At 47.3% G+C, this 24,599-nt stretch overlaps 1 protein-coding gene across 2 annotated transcripts in view; it reads right to left on the reverse strand.

Annotated features, from left to right (window-relative positions):
* Window positions 1-1,674: 1,674 nt before the first annotated feature.
* LOC119387902 (tudor domain-containing protein 1) overlaps window positions 1,675-24,599 on the reverse strand; it is a 72,101-nt gene continuing 49,176 nt past the window's right edge. For both annotated transcript variants that reach the window (XM_037655468.2, XM_049413732.1), the window contains 4 exons: window positions 21,020-21,325; window positions 16,717-17,058; window positions 15,399-15,668; window positions 1,675-2,310 (listed from right to left, as the gene is read on the reverse strand). In XM_037655468.2, coding sequence (XP_037511396.1) covers window positions 1,786-2,310; window positions 15,399-15,668; window positions 16,717-17,058; window positions 21,020-21,325 — 1,443 coding nt within the window. In that variant the 3' untranslated portion in view covers window positions 1,675-1,785. The remainder of the gene's footprint in view (window positions 2,311-15,398; window positions 15,669-16,716; window positions 17,059-21,019; window positions 21,326-24,599) is intronic.

Consider the following 24,599-nt stretch of genomic DNA (forward strand, 5'->3'; position numbering starts at 1 on the left):
GAAAAGTAACACAAAAGTAATCGATTACATTTCTGTAATTGCTCAGTTACTTTTTGGGGGCTGTAACTGACCACTGTAATCCATTACATTTTAAAGGAAGTGTATTTGTAATCGGTTACTTATTCTCTGTAATGTGTACAAGTCTGCTTGGAGGCAGTAAAGGCTATTGTTAGTAATTCCAGTGTTTCTACATCATTCCGCTGAACCAGTAAAGGCTATTGTTAGTAATTCCAGTGTTTCTACATCATTCCGCTGAACCAAAAACACAGTTCTACAGCTTCAAAATGACAAATTTCTCTCATAGCCTTTCCTTACAAAGCTTTACCATCTGCTTGAGCACAAGCTACAATTAGCCTTTTTTTTCACCCTCTCTGTTGTATACAATGTACCAACAGTGGCACTAGATGTACCAAATCCAAACAACACGGAAGTTCAGGGAAAGACCGAGGCTTGAAGCGATGAGAAATCGTGAAACAGGGAATCTCACTGGAGCCAACGTTTTGTGAAGTGGACCTGTATTTGTCAAGGCAGCAAACAAAGATAAGTCAACTTGTCTAAACGTTGACTCCAGTGGCATTCCCTGCTCAACCATTTCTCATAGATGTAACCACAATACTTTAGCTTAAAGGGACAATTAAGGCAAATAGCTATTTGAGCCAAGCGGATATATTAGTGCTTAACATTTAAAACGTAGATATTATGGGTTTGTAAGAAGTATATATGGGTAACAATATTATCAATATGACTTTAGGAATGGGAATATTGAAATAAATGTAGGACACAACTTGCAGCTCCAGTGGGACATTCTAGAGGCACGACTGGGCTTGGGAAGCCAATCGGCCACCCTTGGCCAGGCCCAGCAAGTCGCGATTGCCTGTAGGGCCCTGGACAAAGGGCTCCACCCACAGTAACCAAGCAGCTTTATTTATTAAAAGTTTTCTCTCTTCTCTATAGTACTAAACTGATGACGTAGCACCTCCTCAGTAGAATTTTGTTGCTACGCTTTAACTACTCATGATAAAAAGACCATTGCAGCATACAATAAAATGGAATAAAACTCTACCTCTGTATTTCAATTTCATTCTTACAGAAATTACTTTCCTTTAGGCCCCAACTTATCATGGCCACCATGTCAGTTTCTCTTGACAAAAATATGTGGGTTGTTTGCAGGTTTCGTGGCATTGCAGAATACTTGTTAAAGTGTCGTGCTTTGCTGGCTTTGCTTCATCGCAAAGTTCACTCTAAGTGCAAGGTAACAGAAATGCCATATCCACCTAAAGTCGTCACCTCGCTTTCTGGTTAGGCTTTTGCTCTTTCGGCAATGAACCACAATACCACCCTCCAGGCAGTAAAGGGTGGTGTTGTTGCAAGCAACATCACACATCTTTGCTCAGGGAATGGTCAATTTGGATTGTGCTAGGGCTGTGCAAACCTTTAAAACATTATTTCGTCTAAGTTAGGCATTCCATTGGTACAAAACAAGAACTGCGAGGCTTTGGAACTGTTATTTAACAATGCACATCGATTTAGTATTTACCTTCAATGTCTCTTTAAGATATCAAAGGAAACGACTTTCTGTACAAAAAGTCTGTGTGTGTAACAAGACTCCTGGTTTGTACCAACACAGAATGATTCTGCAGGAGTTATTTCTGCAATAGAAGATGCACCTGGAACGGTTCAAAAAGTTTATTTGTACTTTTTGCAACAGAAAAAGATCGCTTTTGTTGGACTAATTACAAAGCACAAAATAACGTAAATGGCCCCAGAGTTATACTTCTCTCGGCTTCATTCAATCAATTCGTTGAGGCAGGTGTCCTCTGAATAAATCTTTGCCTTGCACGGCTGGCTTGAGGTATCCACAACTTCAAACTCAACTTCGATATTGAGTAACTGCTCCACACACTCTTTGCCTACCGACTTGACGCCCTGCAGTGCAACGCAGTTGGCGATGAGCGGAATGGCCTTGAACTGATCGGCAAGGGGCCTGATGTCACCGACCGGTACGAAATCGTCATTGCCGAAGTCCACAAACGACACCTTGCACTTGCCATCCTGAGGTAGGGAAACCACTGCTGCTCTATACCAGAGTCCGTCTGCAGCATAGCGTGCACACACCGTGTCACCAAGGGCTGGTGAAGGCACAGGTGTGTCTGGAACTGAACCATTGATCTCGAGCATCATGGACTGCAATTCGGGAAGCAGGCTGCTCTGCTGCAGATAGAACAACCTGTCGGGGTCAGTAACGTGTGTAATGACTGCCTTGGTGCGTCCGACAGGTAGAGGCCTCTCCGCAAATGTCTTCTTTGGTGCCTTAAAAGAGAAAAGCAAAAAGGAATGAATAAAGATCTCTTTCCTTGTCATATGGAAGAAAGTCGGGTACGCATAAGACGTGGCAGCACAAGACGGATCCATATATTATTATGTCGGTACATTTGGCTGAACACCCACGTCCTACAATTCAGAGTCAAAGGCACACCAGAGCAGTCTTTGATCAGATGGGGGCAAGCAGAGAAAATGCAAAACAACAGTCAAGTGTGAGTGCCGGTCACATTATGGGAATTTGACAATACTACATAGGAACACTGTAGAACACGGAAGTCCAGAAAAGGGCAATCAATATGAAGCAATTGAATGTAGTCAGTGCACAAAATTTCGACCAGCTGAATGTGAAGCGCTCAGGCAAGAGCGCGTGGGAACAACTAGTCAAATACACCATTGCAAAGATTTTTTCCAACATCGCACTATTAAGACTTTCACAATAGAGAGTTTTGGTGCTGGGGACATAAGCGGCTTACATACACAAGCCCTTGCATTCCTTTGTATTCGCCATGGGTGTGGCTGGGAGTACAAAGGAACACAAAGGAGTGTGTATGCAAGTGGCTGGGGTCCCCGGCACTAAAGCTCTCTAATAACATCAAAGTCAAGCGAGTTTTTGGTCAGAAGACTCATGTGAAGGAGAGATTAGATTACATTCTGGGGGTCATACGTGCCCAGGCTGTTGGACATGCCATGTGACTGCATATTTTGTCCACCCGGAATTCTATAACATACACCCAATGCATGGCAGACAAGTGTTTTGGCATTCCACATGTATCGGAATTCAGGCGTAGAAGCTGAGACTGAACTCAAAATCTCATGTAGCTCAGCAGTGCGATCATGGCTGCTGAGTCGCAGGTGAAGCTAGAAAAGCGTAGCACCAATTTGACATTATTTGTTGAGGTATACTCCAGGGCAGTACTCTTACTGGAAATAACCGAGATTTAAGTAATATGAAATTAAACGTGTGAGCATATACTTAGGCCCCTCACCAGCTTTGGGCATTGCAAACAATCGCAGTGTGTAGGTTGCTTGGCAGCAATCATGTCTGCAAGGTATTAAATAATTGCTTGGTGCAGCAAAGGTCAAAGTTTTAAAGAGAAGTGCACGTGTTCGTCTTTTTGGGAAGTCGCAGAACGAGAGAGAGCGAAAGTCACATGTAGACATGTTCTGTATAAGATGCACTTCTCCCGAGACTTTCCACAGGGCATGTATTCCGAAAACTCTTGCGACAATAAACAACTCTCGAGAGACAATGCCAGTATAAAGTATGCTCAATAAATGCAATACATGCAAAACACATGGATGCTCATTCCGTATAGGTGAAGCAGTGTACAGGACTAGGACTAAGAAAGACGCACAAAACTTGGCATTTTATTTTCTGTATTTGTTTATTTAGGACAATACTGAAAATCTCCTAGGGGACAAGGCTAAAGGAAAACACTGCCTGACTGGGCCGTGCCACCCATACAGCAGCAGCAGCAGCAGCAGCAGCAGCAACAGACTGGTCACAGATGCAGAGATGCGATGCCTCATTTAGCACTGATGTGCACTGGTATTTTACAAGCCATCATTGTGACACCATCAAGCACAAAAGCAGGTGCATCTCATTTTTTATAGGTTGCATGCACACAAGCGAAGAAGTGAAGCTGCAAAAGAGCTACACACCTAATTAGAGCATGCAATGAGAACAGGGCCCTTGAGGGCTCTCCATCAATCAAAACATTGTTGGGCCATCGAGAACAAGTAATTTTCAGCATAATATACATTCAAAGAATAGGAGTGGCACACTGTCTAATTCAAACTTTAAAAGGTAGCTTTTTCTGAGAGCAACAGAAGTATTTGATGATTAAGTCCTCTGCTTGGTTTGACAAAGCAAGGCACATAAATAGTGTAGATACAGTCGAACACGGATATATCGAAGGGGATCACGAATTAGTTCGATATATGAAAAATTCGATATAAAAAAATACAGGCCTCGAGACCTTACCAGTGGCGGACGATCACCTACAATCGGCGTATTCAAGAATTGACAACTAATTCCGCACACACGATGCAACAGAACGTTTTATTTGCGTGAAAAAAAATTTTCTTATCTTGGCCTGCTTCTTCGTCTTGAAATGAAGTTGAAGACGCTGGCCTTGATCTTATCGAGGCTGTCCAGGTGCGACAGCCCGGTTCCCTCCATGTCATCGCAACAATGGCGAATCAAGCCGAACGCTGCCGCCACTTCAGCGGCGGAGTACGCGCATGTAGCCACCGCCTCGTCCGGACCATCTTTCTCGTCACTTGAGCTGTCGGCCTGGGCATCCTGGGTCCCTGTGACCACAGCTACAATGTCCTCGTCAGCGGGGCTCACAACTGCCTGAACATTGCAGTCCGCTTCCATGAAATCGTCTGCAGACACTTCGGGTGGAACGGCAGCCGGGAAGAGGTACGCCAACTCGCGAAACGCGTCGTCTATGCACTTGTCGTCGCAGTCTTCACCGGTTTCCGCAAGTTCCGCCGTCACGAAGCCTGCCTTCCGGATGCAGTTGGCCACTTCTAAAAACCAGGCATAGAGTGCCTTTTCTACTTTCCCGTGGGCAGGTGCGCGCACACGACAGGCTCCCGACGTTCACTGCTCCGCCGCCTTTGCCTTGATATCCGACTTGTTCTTCAACAACGTGCTCATAGGGCTCCGTGGTATCCTAATGTCGTCCACCACCGTCGAACTTTTTTCGCCCGCCTCAACACGCTGTATGGCTTTCAACTTTGTCGCAAAGTCAAGGTTCTTGCGCTTCTTGACGCTGGCCATTGCTACACGAGAAGTTGTCAATTCAAGCAGTCCGCAGCGCCTTTGCACAGCACGCACAGCACGCATGCAAAAGAGGAATGCGGTGGTATGCAAAAACTCACGGAAGTGGACTCCGCCAACAAAGCGCTCATGACCAGTCGCGATGGCGGCGATGGCTATCCGGGCTACCCGGCTGCCTGCGACGGCAGCAGCGACAGCGATGTACGAAAGGCGCGAGCTGTGGTTGGCTGAGCAATTACGATAGACGTGGGCTGTGGTTGGCTGATTAAAACTCACAAAACAGCAACAAAAAAAGAAAGAAAGAAAAGGCAAAAGGAGGAGGCCGCCGGCTCCTTCGTTCACGCGGAGAAAGCATAAGAGAGAGAAAAAAAAAGGAAAAAAAAAAAGCCGTTCCGCAAGTTGGAGAACGCACCCAACAGGAGTACAGTCCAAGCCCTCTCACCCTCGCGTTTTTCGAGCGTTTCGGGTTTCAGCGGAGGCATGGCGCCGCGAAGGTCGCGGGGTGTGGCGAGTGCGAAAGCGCACCTTCCAGCTCGCGCGGCGTTCAATATATCCGATGGCGGGTAAAAACACCGTTCAATATAAACGTGTGAATTTCTACACTTTTACAAAGGATTTTCAAGGGGATAATTTACGAGTTCGATATAGCCGAAAATTCGATATATGTGGGTTCGATATATCCGTGTTCGACTGTATAATCTCTTTTTGCAATGTCTTGTATTCTGAAAGAAACAATACCTTTCTCAGCATTTTGTATTCTACTGGCTTTTAGAATTGGGATACTATTTAGATCGCAACAGAGAAAAATATGTGTACAGTGAACTCCCGTTAAGACGAACTCGGTTAAGACGAATTCTCGCTTATGCCGAACAACAGAGAACCGTTTGTTTGGTTTCCCATAGACTACATACAAAAAAAAATTCGCTTAAGACAAACCGCCCAACTGTACACTTCTGTTAACGCTGGCGATTCTGCGAAATGAACACTGCAGTCTTGGTGGGGCATTCAGGCGACCGAGAAAACGCAAAAAAAAGAAGAAAAAAAAAAAAAGGCACTTATATGAGCAAAGACACCATGCACGGAGGTGCTTGGTGTCTTTGCTGTCGGCAGCCGTATCCCCCTCACCCCAGCCTGTGGGTGGGGGAGGTGCGGGCTTTATCAGCAAAGAAAGCAACAAAAAGAGTAGGGGGATTTACAAGTGGGACCCCCAAGCCATTGGGTCCTTTTGTATCCCCCCGCCCCCTCCCCCAGATGGAGTGCAAAGGAGAAAAGAACACAAGAGCTTGGGGCCCCTCCCCCATGGTCAGAGGGGCAAACACAAGGGAAGTGAAGGGAAAAAAAATAAAGAAAAGAGGGGCAAACGCAAGGGGAGTGAAGGGAAAAAAAATAAAGAAAAAGCTACACCAGGAACAAAAATTGTCTGTGCATTACAATCCAGAACCACTCCCGTCAGAGGGGTCAGGTGCATTGTCATCGCCATCACACAATGGAGGCCGAGCCGAGCACACTTTGTGGTCGGTTCGCGTTGGTTCGCGTACGTGTTATATCTGTTCCCAGTGAAGTGCAAATTGTGATAAGCCATTTTGATTATGGAAGTGCACGACAAGGGACGGCTATTTTGTACAATGAATATAGCTGTGCCGTGTCTTTTTCGTGTGCGCGAGGCTTGTGACCATGAGTAACGCAATGGGATATCTTCAGCAGCACGTCGATCAGGAAAAGTGACTACGGGCCGAAAACGAGAAAATATCCGGACCTCGAAGAAAACCTTGCAGACTTTCGCAACTCAGCGTATCATGACTTTGTCAAGGCAACAGCACGCGACCGAGGCGTATCCAGAAGTGATCTTAGAGCCAGCAAAACAAGCTCACAGAAGAAAAGGAACAGCCAGGACAATAAATTTACATTATTTGAAGGAAAATTTCGCTTCTCTCTCTCTCTTTTTTGTAATCGTCAACATAGGAGCGTGCTACAGTTTTATCATTAAAATGTGGTAGCAGTATCTTCATGAAATTTTTTATTTTTGAACCCGCGAAATCAGCTGCTCGTACGATTCGTGCAAATACTCTGCTTGAAGGCATAATTTTTATATGAGCCAAATAAATGCTTTTCTTGTGTTTTTGCCCCCATTGTAAGTCTACTCCATTAGGTGTTTGCAAGTAACATATTTGGATGCACTTGGCAAGTTACCATCTCTCTTTTTGGGGGCACTTCTGATAAGCCGAACTCCTGATAAGACGAACAGATGACCGTGGTCCCTTCGAGTTAGTCTTAACAAGAGTCTACTGTAAATTTTAGTAACTTAAGATACTTTAAGGAGTATCTAGTACGTCTGTCTGGTGTGCCACAGCAAGGTTCCAGTACATCTGAACAACACCACTCCAGCGTATCATCCTGCAAGATGAGAGAGTGGCATCAGCGTTATCACACCTCTGAGAACATCCTACAATACGAAGAACATGACACGACCACATCGCCCATGCGACGACTCACCCGCGTTGCAAACAGAGTGCGCAAGATGTCCGTAATGGATTGCCCAGACCTGCTGAAGATGCGCACACTCGGCGAGGAGGTATGCCTATCATTATGTACCACTATTTCAACGAAAATACCGTATTTTCGCGATTGTAAGCACCTCCCCTGTCTGCGCTAGAAAAAATTAGGAAAAAAGATTGCTTGCGAATCTAAGCCCCCCTCCCTTCTTTTTCTGCGAGCATGGCGCAGTCAATAATGCCGCCATGCGCGCTTTCTCGCCGCCAATCTCGGAAGCCATGTCTTGTGTTGCTACGTTCAGACAAGAGATGGCGGCACAGAAGTCGGCGGCGCTTGGTAAGTGCGGCAAGTCCGGACAGGTTGCGCTGGCATCGCGGGCGCAGGGTCGCGGACGGGCGTCGTGTCGGCGTGCGTTGCTTTGTCAGTTGTTCGTTTGATAGCCCTAACGGCGGTATGAGTGCGAAGAGGGCTTCCTGCAACTTGAAGTTCAAGCGAGCTGCCATCGCGTTTGCTGAAGACAGCGGCAACCACAGTGCTGCAGCGGAATGTGGCGTGGATCGAGCCTGTATTATCAGGTGAAGGAAGCAGCGGGACCAGATTTTTAAGGGCGCCGCGACATGTAAAAAGTTCACGGGACCGCGCAAGGGCAGACATCCGTAACTTGAAGAGGAGGTCTGCGAGTTTGTTCGCAGCGAAAGAAACGGGGGCTTCGCTGTCACTGCCGATGCGATCCAGGCGAAAGCGATCGAGATCGCGAAAAGAATGCAGATTCCCCGCGCGGTGTTTCGTGCCAGCCGCGGCTGGGTGGAGCGCATGATGAGGAGGAATGGGTTTTCTTTGAGGCGCCGGACAACCATATACCAAAAGCTGCCCGGTGACTTTGAGGATAAACTGATTGCTTTTCAGCAGTACGTTATGGATCTTCGCAGACAAAACTGCTACGATCTCGGCCAGATCGGCAACGCCGATGATACGCCAGTGTTCTTTTACATGCCGAGAGCAAGCACTGTGAATGAAGTAGGAGCCCGGGAAGTTAGGGTGAAGACGACAGGATACGAGAAGCAGCGTGTCACAGTGATGCTGTCATCACAGCCGACGGTCGCAAGCTTCCCCCCTACATAACCCTGAAAAGAAAAAACATGCCAAAATATGAATCCTTCCCGAAAGATGTCATCGTCCGAGTGCAGGACAAAGGAAGGATGACAGCTGAACTGATGGAAGACTGGATCCGAGTCGTGTGGCAGCGGCGCCCGGGGGCACTGCTTGGCGGAGCTTCAGGCACGTGATCTATGCTTCTTTTAGATGCATTTCGCAGCCACCTTACACCGGAGGTAAAGACCAAGCTGCAAAAGAGCAACTGCGACTTGGTCGTCATTCCAGGGTGCATGACGCCAGTGCTACAACCCCTGGACCCTGACCGGAAAAAAACGCCAACGGGAAAGCTGCAGAAAGCTTCCCCGTCAGCGATAGCTACGTGGATTTCGGACGCGTGGAAGAGGATCAAAGTTGACGTTGTTGTCAAATCGTTTAAGAAGTGTTCCATCACTAAGAACTTAGACGGCACCAAAGACGATCTGCTGTGGGACACCGAGAGCGGCAGCTCAAATGGTGCGACGGACTCGAGTGGTGCAACGGACTCCAGCGGCAGTGAGAGTGACTGACCGCAGACACAAGTGGTGGGTTCACTGCCTGAACTTATTTTCAGCACTTATATTTTTTATTTTTACTGTTTTCGAAATAAAATGTGAATTATCACACCCATCTCGTTGAAATATTGCCGCGAAAAAGGGTTGGGCGGTGCGGTAATTTTTTCGATTTCTCGAATCTAAGCACCCCCCTCACTTTTAGTATCGCGATCGTGAAAAAAAGGGGGTGCTTAGAATCGAGTAAATACGGTAACTACACCACTGATCAGTGATACTAAGGCATCACTCAGACGCTCAATGTCATCAAGCTGCGCTCTGATGGCCAGTGCTGGTGACAGGCAGAGTTCACTGTCAAGAGGCAACGAACGCAAGTAAAGCTTCATCTAGGCCACCCCAGTACTGACAAAATGCAGGCTGCACGTGTCCTTAGCCATTCCAACGATTCTTGCACGCTGCCAAGTTTTATCCCTTGGTTGAAGTGCGCACACAATCTTGCCAATAGCCACTTCCTGAGGCACATCCGACTCGGCAGCATAGGCAGCTAGCTTTTCTCGTAACTGTTTCAGTGTTTCATTGCCCATAGCCGTGCGGAGGTAAATACAGTCGAACCTCGTTAACACGTACCCGCTTTAAGCATACTGACGGTTAAAACGTAGTTGCGACGAATCCCCGACCGAGTCTCATAGAGCCTAATGCATTCACTGACCGCTTAAACCGTAGTGCTTCGTCCTACGCCTAACGGTTAGTGCGTACCCTGCGTACCGCGATAACTTTTTGTGGCATAAAATTTTGCTGCGCCGCTGAACTTCCGGATGCCATAATGTGCTGCCAAAGGTTTTCCGTCTTTTCGAGAAGTGTGTAGATTGGTCGATCACTGATTCCGACTTCCGCGCGATTGCGGCGACGCCTTTGCGGGTGAGCATCGGGAAAGAATGAAGGTGAGGCGGCGGCCACCGATGAACGCGCCAGCATGTCTTATCGCTGGCAACCTTATCACAATAGCTATCTTCAGATATCTGGTCGGGCACGCATGTGGCACAGCGCTACTTTAAGCCTACTGCACGCGCTGGGCCGCTGATCCCTGCTGCGTCGTTGTGCGGGGCCGTGTTCAAGTGTGCACCGCTTTGTAAAAACGAAAGCAGCTCGCTGTTGCAGAGTTGAGCGTTGCTGGTAGCGGGCGACGCAAAACCTCTTTGCATTGACGCTATCACGCTAAACGCAAGCGTACGGCACAGCAAGCGTAGCGCGCTGTTGTAGCCATACTGCACGCTTTTATTGGGCGATCACCCAAACGCGCTTCCGTCCACTGCCAGGACCGCTAGAGCGTCGCGAAGTGCGCATCGCTTGCAGGAAGTTCGTCATCGCCGCATCTGTGCACGGTCTGGAGCGAAGTGGGTACGAAGAACACTTTCACGACAAATGCGCGCGTGCGCTACAGCAAGCGGCCCGGCAGTGACGGCGTGAGCCGAGAAGGCGACGCGCTGCACGCAACTAGCCAGGAGACGATCGGCTCCACGCAGCCGTACCGCGTTTCACTGGAACTGCGTCCGTTTTTGTTTAGGAGCAGATCGCGGTACAGACGCACGCACATGTACAGTCGAACCCACTTATAACGATCCCACATATAACGATCTATCGGTTATAATGACCATATTTGGGTGCACTTACGATTTTCCTATGCTAACCATTGAAGCTGCGTCCAGATATAGCGAACATTTTTCAAAGCCTCCTACTTTTACAACGAACACTTCAGACACGGTTGCGGTAAAAATACGGCGCATACGAAGCGAAAAAAAGTTAAAACATGCCTTCTAAAGCGTGACAGGGGCACGCGCTCGCGCGTGCTTCGCTCCAGTTTACTCGCGGCTGAGATACCCAGATCGGCGAGCACCGCACGGAGATTTCGGACGCTGCGAGCGACGTCGCTCACTTTCCTGGCGTTTCTTCAGTGGTAGAATGGCAGTGAGGAAAAAAAAAATAGTAGGCAGCATGAAGCCTTGCGGTCAGCTTTCGCACAGTAACTTTCCTGACGCCGTTCTCTGCAGCTACGCCCGCCTACGATGAACCAAACAATGCCTTGGAACGCAAGGCATAACCGCGATAACTTTCCATCGCAAAAAGGTTCACTGCGTCCCTAAACTCGTCGACGCCACAATGTGCCGCGAAAAGTCGTCCGTCTTTTCGGTAACGGCAGAGACCGGTCGATCGGTGATTACGACTTCCGCGCGATTGCGGCTATGCCTTCGCGGATAAGCATCAGACAAGAGCGCAGGCGAGATGGCGGCCGTCGATGAACGTGTCATTATGCCTTATAGCCGGCAACCTTATCACAGTCATCCGTAGATATCTGCTCGGCTGCGCGTGTGGCGTACGCCGTACACTGTGCGGATTGACGGCGGTACGAGCGCGCCATGCTGCCGTTCGCAAGTTCGCCGCCGCCGCCGCATCGTGCGACACCGCTTTAAAGTGCGCGTCGCTTCGTAGAAACGACAGTAGCTCGCTGTTGTTGAGCGGCGCGGGCACCGAGAAACGTCGATGCACTGACAGCGGGCGTATACAGTAAAAGCTCGTTAATTCGACTCTCGTTAATTCGGAAAATCGGTTAATTCGGACACGTCATCTGGTCCCTGTAAATATACGCATCACTCTATGAGACTGGGCGCTCGTTATTTCGGACAGATTTGACCGCAAATCGGATAATTCGGCGACTTTCGGGCCGCTGGCGAGGCTCGAAAACGAAAAAAAGAACAATTCGGAACAAAAGTGAAGCTCAAACGCAGCATCGCCATGGACATCAATTATCGACTTGGCTTGGATTGAGACTGGTTGAACGCCTTTTTTTCGCGTGTGGGTTTTGTTGCTTTGTTCCCGTTGGTGTGCTGCATCGTTGATCGCCGATTTATCGAGGAACGTTTCAGTACGGCTCCTTTAGCTTGATCGTTGCTGGTGCTTTTGTGCTGACTTCTCGTGCGACCGCACTCTCCGCCGATGGCAACGCCGGCGAAGCGGCCCAAGTACGAGGCCAAGGACTTCACCACCAAAGTAGAAATTTTGCGTGCTCTGAATAACGGGCTCTCCCGACAAGAAGTGATGAAGAGTGATGAAAGAGGATCCTTCAATCGGCGGCAAGAAGCAAGGAACGAGTAACCGTACTTTTAATCCCCCAACGTGACGGGAACAGAGCGCTTGCCGCTTCTCGTTATCGGAAAGGTTCAAAAGCCACGCTGCTTCAAGAACATCAACAATCTTCCCGTGGATTACCGTGCCAACCGAAAAGCGTGGATGACGGGTGAAACTTTTGCGGTACTGCAGACATCATGCGAGCTGCTGAGCACCTTGAAGGGCTCAGAAAAATTGTGTCCGCGCAAATTTCTGCTCGAAAACAGACAAGCATCCGCGATTACTTTGTTAAGTAAAGGTATGTTGAAAAAACTTGTGCATTTATTGTGTTTATTTCGGCCATTCGATAATTCGGACATTCGGTTAATTCGGACATTTTTTCCGGTCCCTAGAAATCCGAATTAACGAGCTTTTACTGTACTGCGTGTTTGACTAGTAGGTGACAACTGAAGTGCGCCGCGCATCGTCGTGCAGGGCCGCGAGATCATCGCGGAGACGTAGAGTGCGCGTTGCTTGCAAAATGCGTTTTCGCCGCGTTGAACGAAGAGGCTGCAGTCGCCGCACCCGTGCACGGTCCGGAGTGAAGCAGGAACGAAGAACGTACAAATGCGCGCATACGGCATACAGCAAGCGGCCCGGCAGTGACTCCGCGACCCGAGTAGGCGACGCGCTGCACGCAACTAGCCAGGGATGATCGGCTCCACGTCGCGGTACCGCGCTTCTGTGAAACAGTGTCAGCTCATTGCAAAGGCGGTTAATTCACTCGTGAGCACGCAGCGGGCGTCGCTTCACAACACGAGAAGTCTTAGCTTGTCACCGAAGGGGTTGTTAGCACTTTAATAAAAGTGCACAAAGAAAAAAAAAAAACGGCTTGGCCGCTAAGCGCACGTTTTTAAGGCAGAGTCCATATACAACAAACTACTGATATAACGACCATTTTTCGCGACACTTACGAATTCGTTATAAACGGGTTCAACTGTATATTGCGGAAAGCCGACACTGCCCGTTCTGTCGCTATGTCGGTCACTGCGTATACCGGACTCTGTAATAGTTTCGAAATGCTCCTTGCCGTCGCCACCGTGGGCTATCGGATGGTCGTGCGAGAGTACCAGACTTTTCTCCACTTTGGCAAAGAGAAAGAAAAGGCTTTGCAATGGGTACTTAAGGCAATACTATTTGCTGTGGCACTGTATTTATTTCTTTGCTGGCGGCGATGGCGTGCACGAGGTGATGCAAATTTTACTTGGTGGTTAATGCGTACTACCGTTTAGTGCGTAGTTATGCGGCGTTCCCGGCAGCTACGCATTAACGAGGTTCGACTGTAGAGATGTCTACACGGTGTAGAATGGTAGCCTCAGTGCAACATGACGGCAGCTGCCCTTGTGGAATCTGGACAGTCTTCTCTGAATGATGTAATGTGATGCAGAAACGTTGTTTACCGTCTGCAAACTGCCAAGTCTGTAACTATCAGGGCACAAATGCGGCACTATGAAGAGGCGATACAGCATTCCAAGAGCGTCACAATGTCTGCAAGGTAAACACAGTGACTGCTGAGGCCACCCAAGCAGAAGTCAGTGCCATGCTTTAAAAGTAACTGTACAAGGTGCTTTTAACAACAGTGCTAAAGGCTGCCAAGCCGAAGTCTTTGGAATAAAAGGTGAAGAGCAAATGTCGAAGTTTCTAACAGCTACAAGCCTAAGCCCATAGCCAGGAATTGTGAGGTACAGTATACAACTGTTTTAGCAAAGTACTAGTAGTACATGCTACTACACTAAGTAACAGCTACACTTATTTACCGTATAAACGCGTGTAAGGGCCGCACTTTTTTTTCAAGAAATGAGGGCCTATTTTCAGGGTGCGGCCCATACACGCGACATTTTTTTTTTTTAAGTAAAAACGCACCAGTTAGCGAACGAAGAGCGTTTATTGCAGTATACGACATTTATTGCGACATACGTGCTCAATCGTCGTCACTCGGCGAGTCCTCAGACTTGGAGTCCGAGATGAGATGGCGTGCTGCGAAGCGCCGTCACCCCACAAGCAGTCATCTTCCGTGCCATCCAAGCTGTTAGATATCCCGGCGACTTTAAAACTTCGGGACACAATGTCCGTCGACACCGAGCTCCACGCAGATAGGATCCACCCAAGTACAGTCGCCAAGGCTAGTTCCTTCACACGCAGCATGTCCGTTGTGAGCGCAAGACCATCATTCTGCACTTCAGTCACATAGCGGAGCAAGTCTTCTTCCAAATCGGGAAACTTCCACTGCTCTCCTCGGAAAGCGCCCTTAGTGCTGTTGGTGTTTCGCAAGGCTCCTTTTTGAGCACACCAACGTCGAACACACTTCTCGTCAACGTCGAATTTTCTGCCGGCGGCACGTTTCCCATGCTCGAGAGCATACTCGATCACCTTCAACTTATAGCCAGCAGTGTAGCTATTCAGGTACTTGCCCATCTTGCCAAAACGTGAACGCCGTGTAGAAAACAAGCTAGCACGAAGGTCATCGAACAGTGCAGAAAACTACAGCAAATGGCTGGCTGAACTGCACAAACCGAACAAAATGAACGCCATGCCAAAGTTGGTGATGCTAATGCCGATATGGATAGCGCCGATAGCGCGTTTGTATAGAGATGTGAGAAGCTGAAGATAAAATCCTACTTTAACCTTTGGTTGGCGGGTCTATGAATACTAATAAAAAAGTTAAAATTTTTAGCCCACTTCACGAACATCTTAACACGAATAAAATCCAAAAATATATAAATATACTCTGGTGACGATGATGATGGTTGCGTTTCCTTGCGCCATCTATCGACCACGCCTAGAAGCTTACGCGCGCGCGCATTTTGAATACGTATTGGTTGAGGAAAGTGTGGGTGCGGCCCTTACGCGGATTTTTTTTTTTTTTTTTAGAATATGCACTTCAAAAAAACGGGGTGCGGCCCTTACACGGGTGCGGCCCTTACACGCGTTTATACGGTACTTCTTTAGCTTTTTTTAGGTAAGACAAAGTGCTTGGTGCCACTGACCGGTGGTACATCCTTGGGAGCAGCGACAGTGTTGATGCACTTCCCGTTAAGATTGAGGCGAGCTAGGGGTGGCGTGGCACTGTTGACCAGTTCCACTATGAGTGGCTCCTTGGGGATGAAGTCGTGAGCCCTAGGCGAAAGCACGGGCACACCTTCAAGTTGTACAGCCATTGCACAGGCAGGTTCCATGGCTAGTTCCTCCTTGATTGGCAGCAGCAACTTGGCGGTCATGTTCTCTGTGTTGCCGTAGTCAACAAACATAACCCGCACCTGCAGAGAAGGGCGGCACAGCAAAGAGTTTGCATTATGAGTGGCTTCCTGGCCTTTGCGAAGTAAAGAGCATGGTGTGCACAGTGAGAATGTGGTCATGGACAATCTTCACAATAGAGACCAAACGGCTTGAAAGCACATTACAAGACAGGGCAATGGACAAAGTTGCAAGTCGGCACTTAGTTGTCCATTTTCTTGCCGTGAGAGCTTCCATGGCATTTGGCCTTGTGAAGAAAATCTGGAATTGTCCGAGTAGGGATGATCGCTTCTGATGTTTAGGGTAAGGGTGTTTGGGTGATCACATGTGCAATTGTATTTCAGCGAGTCTCCACATCATTCCCTTCCCACCTCGTAGGGTGGCAGCAGGTTGTAGGACACTGTCACTCGACTCCCACCTCGACTGTGGAGACAATATCGGGACACTGCAAGATGCATGCATATTAGTCTCTTTGACAGGCGGCATTCTTTCCGACTCGTTGGGTTGCTGGATGCGATATTTAGCAACCTGACGTCCTATGCTCGCCTCTTTCTCTAGAGGCAGGAGTTTGCTAGGGTGTGCATTCACCTCCATCGCATAAAAGTGCACCTCTGCTGGCATGACTAACCACCATCTTTCGAGTTGATTGGGTTAAAACCTTTTGGTTTGCACGACAGATCTGTGCAGCATCACAGAGCTCATATACATTATTTATTGTTGTTCCTGTTCCTTGCATAAGCACAGTGAAATGCTGATAGGCAATCGAAATCTTCCGCAAATTTTTCAGTGGCCTATTGAACATCCAATACTAGTGTTTTTGTTTGTTTTTTCACAACACACAACTTTCTTTCTGCCAATGTACCCAACGGCTTGCTCACAACGTATAATAGAAATAGTGAAGATACTTTCGTGGCCAGTGCAACATTACAAGGTTCAAACATATTTGCACACCCCTGACCTGAGTGTAAGTACAAAACAGCTTCCTCATTTCCCCGCCATTGACATGCAGCAGCAACTGCCATAAGATGACCCATCGCAACAGGTGGAAAACGAGAAAAAAACTCAACGTACCGTAGAAGCAGCTTGATCTGTTGAGACCACCCTGGCACGGTACCACTGCTCATCCTCTGAATAAAGTGCCAGTGCGCACTCATTGATTGCAGGCAAGCTTTTGAACTTGAAACCAGGGTCTCGCCGAGCCTTGTCAGCTAGCACTTCCGTAATCTTCAGTAGGTTTGCACAGCGGTTGAGTGGCTGCACATACACAAGGTTTCCCTCCACAGAAGAAACAACAGCATTAAATGGGCTCTTTGGAACTGGACACTCAGATATAAATGCAGGTGGTGGGGTTTCATCAGGGGCCTGCTGTGGATCTTGGGATGCCAGGCCATCAGCTACCAGTGGTGCAGACTCCTGCAAAGAAAGTTAAAACAGCTTTCATCATGTAACCAGTACATAAAATGAATATTGTAAGCAAAACTGGCTGTAAAATAGAATGAATATACCAGTAATTCATGCTGAATGCCACAGCAAATGATACAGCAGCGCATTGTAGACTCCCAAGGAGGGGTATGCCTAGGTAGCAGAGAAGCTTTCATTGTGGCTGTTCACCAGCAACACACACTCCACACTGAAGTCATGTGCATTGCTACTCTTTGGGTCTTCAGTTTGTGTCCAGGAAGTAAACTCCTTTACGACCCCAAAGATGGTACAAAAATCACTTCAATAATATCGTTTGCAGGCTGTGCTTTAATCAAGCTATTCATCTGTTGTAATGCACATTGCAATGCATCTATATTCTCACTTGAGCTTTCGTGGTTGCCACCAGTGCGTGCACACACAACCCGATAGGCTTTTGCAGTACTTGCTGTGGGTGAACTCCTGCAAACCCAAACTTAGTTTCATGCGTACCTACCCTTGGTTCAGCAAATCTGCATAATCTCTCATAATCTCTACATTGTCTATGCACCAGTGCAAACATACTGTATTTACACAATTGTAGGTCGAGGTATTTTATCTAAATTTGAAGTCCGAAGTTGGGGGTCATCTTACAGTCTAAACCGAAACCAGTACCCCCAGTTACGGCGTTACAAACAAGAAATCAGGGACGCTGCGTCATGGGTATAACATTACATTTGCATTCCTGCTCTACCTGTAACATATTCCTTATTTTCCCGTGTATAACTCGCACTCTCAACAAAGACTCGAGAAAAATTTTCTAAAAATGATCCCTGCGTACTGCCGTGAAGCTAGCTCCCTTACATAGCTGTGAAGTACTGCCATGAAGCCACCTTTGTACACCAGAATTAGCATTTCTTGTCTTGTCATGACCCACTCCTCGGTCTTTGTCAGAAAACACATCCTTTGGAAAGCAGACACTGCTATGAACAGCTCAGCCAAATCTTGCAGTTGTGCGCGGCAAAGAGTTTAGATGCGGAGCGCGAAGTTGCCATTTTCTCAGGCGCCCTCTCTTCACACAGAGGCCAGTCCTCACTCTCTTCGGTAGGTGGGGTGCCTGCTGTGTGACATCACACGACAGACAGCATGCTATTGGCCGATAGCAGACGTAAATCAAGAGCGGCGTTCGGATCAGATGTGTTTCTTGCCACGGGGTGCCGCCACTTGCCGGCACCACACTCCTCAGTCTGCTAACTTTACACGGTAGCCACACTCGTGCACACGAATCACAGCAGGAGAGAGCGATCGCGTTTCATTACGCGCGCTCAAGGTCATGACGTGTGCTGACACAACTTCTTTCCCCCGGTGCCAACCCTCCCTGCGTAGCTTCCAGTGCACTCATCGGGACAAGAGAAGAGAGAAAGCACTCGGAGCGTGTGCCAAACTCCCGTAACTCTGCTCGTTTTTGACGGATTCGAGAAATTTTTGCGGCAATCGATTCGGGAGGCAGTAAACTCCGATACTGAGGTCATTACATCGTTACTTGGAAAAGTGGTGCATGACCCCTTCAATTAAGCTCCACAATTTTTTTGTGGGTTACACGCAAGAAAGTAAGGTCATTATTCTACACGCTTTTTTTGAAAAAATTTTCATTTTTAACTTTTACGAAGAAGCCGCTCACCACCGGGAGTGCCACTGCCAATTGCAATAGCGGCTCTTCCATCAACGATCGACACTACCATGAGAGCCGTGCGTGCCATTTTTGAAGTGTCGATTCGTGGAGGAAGGAAAAACTTGTGTCGATTGTTGATGGAAAAGCCTACAGTAGACTCTCATTAAACGGAACCTGAAGGGATCAGGTAATTATGTTCCATTTAACAGGAGTTCCGTTTACTGAGAGATGAACAGGGGTGCAGTATTCAGGTATGAAAGCAATCATGTTAGAGGCAGTTGTTCCATTTAAGCAGCAGTTTCATTTAACAGAATTCCGTTTACTGAGAGTCTACTGTATATTGGCACTCCTGACGATGAACAGCAGCGCAGTGGCAATTTGTTTGAGGTGCACCGGTAATTGATAGCAGAGCTGTTTTAGGCTAGTTTCTCTTTTTTTAATGAAAGCTGTGTTTGGCAAGCGGTCGGGAATTGAAATCTATGTGATCTATGCACCTCGGCCTCCCTGGCCTCCACTTTCTCGCCTTCAACTGTCCCCATGAGCAACGCGTGCCCTTCGGGCAGCTTTTGTTACCAACACTCACAGACACGTCTGAAAAAGGAGACCAAGTACTACTGTACAGTGTGCAGACTTTCTGTCACAGCTTTACATCCATTCTGTGGAGATGGTATTAATATTGCAGGGAAGTCATAATCTTAGAAGGTCTGAAGAACAAGTCGAACCCCCCCCCCCCCCATCTATTTGTCTGTTGGCACCACGGGTTCTTGGACGTTATCCTATTGACATTTTCAACTTCAAATGAATGCAAACATCCAATGCTTATATATATCGGCATTACGGCATGTTTGTGGCCGATTTTATTAATTTAACGAGCAGCAGCGAGTCTGAGGATGCTGTGTTTTGGTCGGACTTTGACACTGAGAGCAACGACTATGCAAACCAGCCCGGAACATCGGTCAGCTTCGCTTTCTGCTTCAGGCCGTCTCAGTTCACGTTTGAGCACCAGCCTACCAGGATGGAAACTTATAAAAAACTGTAAGGAAAGCAAGTGCGACAAGAAAACCAAGCAAAAAACAAGAGTTTTACGGCAAGAAATGCAACGTTACGCTATGCTTTACATCGAGGAACTGCTTTGCCGCATGACATGCTTAACTGTAGTGCTTACAGTAAGATTTATGTCGGGGAAGTCCTGTTCAATAAAAAAGTTTTAGTTTTTCAGAAATGATGCCTATTAGATGGCAGTACATTTTGTATATCTCATAATTTCTGTTATATTCTTTTTCTTAGAAAATAGAGGCGTGTCTTTACAAACTATGTTGAATATTGTCCTGTAATCTTGAATCTGGCAACTTATAGTATCACTCGCATTACATACATCTCGTTAATGAAACTTAAATGAGTAAAAAGTTCATTTATTCTGCTTTTTGTTGATGCATTACATAAAATATTAGGTGCAGTAGTTCCTTCTGCAAAAAAGGATCTAGTGTAACCTACAAAAAACACCTATTTTTCGCACAGTACAGAAAGACTTAAGAAAAACAGTTTAAGTACAAAACAGTTTATAGCATGGGTAATTGGTAGGCCTGTACAAATAGTAAATTTTAGGTTCAAATTGATTTGAAACGAATAGTGATTTGGTCGAATAATTTCAAATCAAATTCAAATAGTATATGTCACATATTATAAAGAAATATGAGCACATTTGTCATGACCCAACTAACCAGCACAATTTTTTTTTTAAACTGAAACGAGGCATGTGCAAACGTAAATTTTTTTGGTTTCAAGGAAGCGGAAGCAACTTTGAATAGTAGCAGGATTTGACTTTCGGTAGAATGCAAGTGATAACATGTAAAATAAGTTAAGTTTTAAAATTTACTTAGAGCATATAAGACTGTATAACGAGCTTTTAAACTTAAAAAATGATGAATCGACGTGAGGGCAATTTGTTCATTTAACCTTGAAGTGTGGCTTCGCGGCAGTGCGGATTTTCCCTGGAAAAGTGTATTCACGGTATAGCACCCCTCCATTGCAGTGGAACCAACTTTACAGGGGGGGTTACATGCGGACTAATATACACTTATTCGTTCCTTTCGCATACTTCGAAATTTCCAATAATTTAAATTCGAATCGAAGCAAATTCGAATACTGTAATATTCGTTCCAATATTTGAAGTGCTCGAATATTTGCACAAGCTTAATTGGGGCTCTAGCGATTTGCTATAAATAAGCAGTCTATGCTATACATCTCACGGATGACTGCAAAGTTTTCCATAACTCTAGGTGGTTTTGGGTTGCCATGGATTACCTTGGGACGAACGCCACGGATGAGGTCATTGAGGCAGGTGCCATCCTTGCGCTCAAGGCGAACAATCGGCACGCCTGAACGCGTCTTGTCCACTTGCACGACTGCAAAAGGCTCCTGCTCCAGCAGGGAAGCAAGTCGTGGGTCAGCTGGCCGCACATTCTGTGGCACTACACCGAAGGTAAATAATGGTGCCTCTGCAAATCGTGGTGGCAGCGGACGCAGCGATGACACTGGCAGCTGCTCGTTGTTGCCAAAGTCTATGAACAGCACCAAGTACTTGCCATCAGGCGACCTCTCAGTCAGCACCTGCACAGGGCAGGAATGCCAGCATGTTATATGTACACTCAAACCTCATTATAACAAACTCGTTATAAACGTTTATTTGTAATACTGTATCTATGACAAGACTGTTCATCATTTACTTCGTTATAACCGATAATTCGTTATATCCGTGTTCGTTTTATCAAGGTTTGAGTGTATACCCAATGTTCCACGCACTATGAAAAGTTAATGTGGACGCCTGCTGTTTTGACTCGTTGCCCACCTGTTAAAGCAGCAAATGCTAATTTCTGCGTTAGCTACAAGAGGTGTCCGAGACTACTGGCTGCAGCCAGAACTTATTACTTGGCGTCTTCTTCCTTTATATTCGTGTCGATTCTGCATGCCCTGCCACATCATGATTTCAGCTTGGAAACCTTGTTTTCCTTGTTTCCAAGTTTTCCTTAGAAACAAGGAAAACTAAATAAATAATATACAGAAGAAAAAGGAATACAGAAAAGCATGTCTTCAGATGCTCTATCCAAACCTTCTATCTGTGTATTAAGATACAGTAGACCAGTGGTTCTCAAATGGGGGTCCGCGAAGACATTTCTATGATCCGCGAAACCATCACCCGCTTTTTTTTTTTTTACATTTTTTGGAGTTTAGTCCGGCCGTGACTCATCTGGAGTTCCGGGACCTGCTCCCGGAACTGCCGCAGCGATCCGCAATCCGCACAAGGTCGTCTCGATCACCTCCTTTCCCTCTTCCCCACACCTTCCCGAACCACGTGTCTCGGTGCCCCGCAGCCACATTATCATATCGCCATTTTCGCCTGGCATCAGTGGCTGTGCCGTGCAGTCTCATCCGGTTGGCCTAGGTCGCGTAGCCATGTCCAAGTTACGTGGCTACAAAGAAAGTTATGTGAAGTTTGGCTTTGTCAATATCGGGGGCAAACCGCAATGCGTTTTGTGCGGTGAAGTACTCGCTCTAAGCTCCATGGTGCCGACGAAGTTGACACGCCATCTCCGGACAAAGCATCCAAGCTACCAAGACAAGGACATAGAGTTCTTCGAAACCAAGAAACGACAATTGGAATCCCAAAAGCGGGATAATCCAAACAAGGTGAGGTCGAAATTATCATAACACAGTTTTACGTTAGTTGCGCATACGATGTTCGCTGCGGCAGCGAGCCTCGATCGGTCGCCGAATGCTTGTTCGACGTGCTTTACGTTAGTAGCACATATGAGGTTCGCGGCAGCCGCGACCCTCGATATGCGTTATGTTCGCTGTGCGTATGCTGATCGGCGGGGCTCCGGCCTCACGGTTAGCTGGCAGATTTTGTTGGTTCGCTTTAGTGCATGTGCCATCGACTTTCCACATGTATACAACGCGTCGCGGGGCGGGCGACCGGTTAAGGCACCAGTTTTAGACTGTCGATGCAGTGTTTGTAGGTTCGGTTCAGCGTACCAAGTTAGACTTTCGTTTCAGCTGGCAAGCTCTGCAGATGCTATCAAGGCAAGCTACATGCTCAGCTACCACGTGGCCAAACAGATGAAGCCTCACACCATCTGCGAGACTCTGCTTATGCCCTGCATGAAGGACGTCGTCGGTGCTGTCATAGGGAAAGAGCATGTGAAAAAACTAGACAAAATACCGTGCTCGAACGACACCGTGGTACGGAGAATCAGAGAAATGGCGTCTGACGTGCAGGACCAAGTAATTGATAAATTGAAGTCCGCTGAGAAGTTTTCCCTCGCCGTCAATGAAAGCTGCGACGTATCCGGGAGCCCACAGCTTATAGTGTTTGTGCGCTTTGTGAATAACTCTGTCATTGCCGAAGAACTTCTTTGCTGTCTGGAACTTGAGACCACAACGAGAGGTCAAGATATTTTCGATGCCATTAACAATTTTTTTGTTTCGCGCGGTCTTCGTTGGGACATGTGCGTAGCTGTGTGCACCGACGGCGCTCGAGCCATGGTTGGAAACTCTGTAGGTTTTTTAGGACTCGTTAAGAAAGTGAACAGTGTAGTAGCGTTCACACACTGTATGCTTCATAGGGAAGCTTTGGCATCAAAGAAGTTGAGTCCAGAGCTTGCGAGTGTTATGCAACATGTTGTCAAAGTCATGAACAGTGTAAAGGCAAGGCCTAAGGCTAGTCGCCTCTTCAAGGTACTGTGCGAGGAGATGGGTGCCGAGCACCAACACCTGCTCCTGCACACCGAGGTGCGTTGGTTGTCGCGCGGAAAAGTGCTCGCAAGGGTGTTCGAGCTTAGAGAGGAGCTGAGTCTTTTTTTGGCAGAAGATAGGGCACTCGGAGATCCTTTTCAGGACTCTTCTTTTGTGGCAAAGCTTGCTTATCTGTGTGACCTGTTTGAGCACCTGAACCATCTTAACAGCAGCTTGCAGGGGATGGGCACTAATGTTGTCTCTTCTGGGAACAAGGTGAGAGGCTTTTGTAAAAAGCTTCAAAGTTGGTTGAGCCGGGTAAACAGAGGCGAATATTCTTCTTTTAAGCTGCTCGGTGGTCTTGCAGGCTCTGGGGTAGTATCTGGAAGTGACAGAGCCACAATCACGGCCCATCTGAGCACATTAAGGTGCCACATTAAGGACTACTTCCCAGAATCTGCCCCAGACACATGGCTTGTGGCCCCTTTTGAGGCTGACGTAGCTTGCTTTACATATGAATGTGTCGAAGCTGAAAATGAGCTGATGGAGCTCCAGGAAAACACAGTGATGAAGGCAAAGTTTGCCATTGTGAGCCTTGAGGCATTTTGGTTGGGGACTGCAGAAATGTTCCCCCTTCTCCATGAGATGGCTGTAAAGCTTCTGTTACAGTTTTCTACAACGTATGCATGCGAGCATGCTTTTTCCAGACTTGCATACTTGAAAAGTAAATACCGAAACAGGTTGAATGTGGCTGCAGATATGCAACTCTGTTTAAGCGCGACTGTGCCACGTATTGATGAACTGTCCAAAATGAAGTGATGTGGCACGTTTGTTTGATGTTTTTGGTAGCAATAAAAGGCACCTGTTTCACGCTCCAGTTGTGTTAATTTACCTACGTACCCCCCCTCCCTCCCTCCCCTCCGCTGCAAGGGGTCCCCCATCACTTCCACCAGTCCACAAGGGGTCCCCGACACATCCATGGCTGAGAACCACTGCAGTAGACTATCTTTAAAAGGAACCTGAAAGGACCAGGAAATTATATTCCGTTTAACAGGAGTTCCGTTTACTGAAAGATGCACTGGGTTGCAGCATTCAGGCACGAAACCAACCATATTAGAGGCAATTGTTCCATTAAGCAGCAATTTCCGTTTAC

Source organism: Rhipicephalus sanguineus, chromosome 3 (assembly GCF_013339695.2).
Source record: "Rhipicephalus sanguineus isolate Rsan-2018 chromosome 3, BIME_Rsan_1.4, whole genome shotgun sequence".
NCBI classification, from domain to species: Eukaryota; Metazoa; Arthropoda; class Arachnida; order Ixodida; family Ixodidae; genus Rhipicephalus; species Rhipicephalus sanguineus.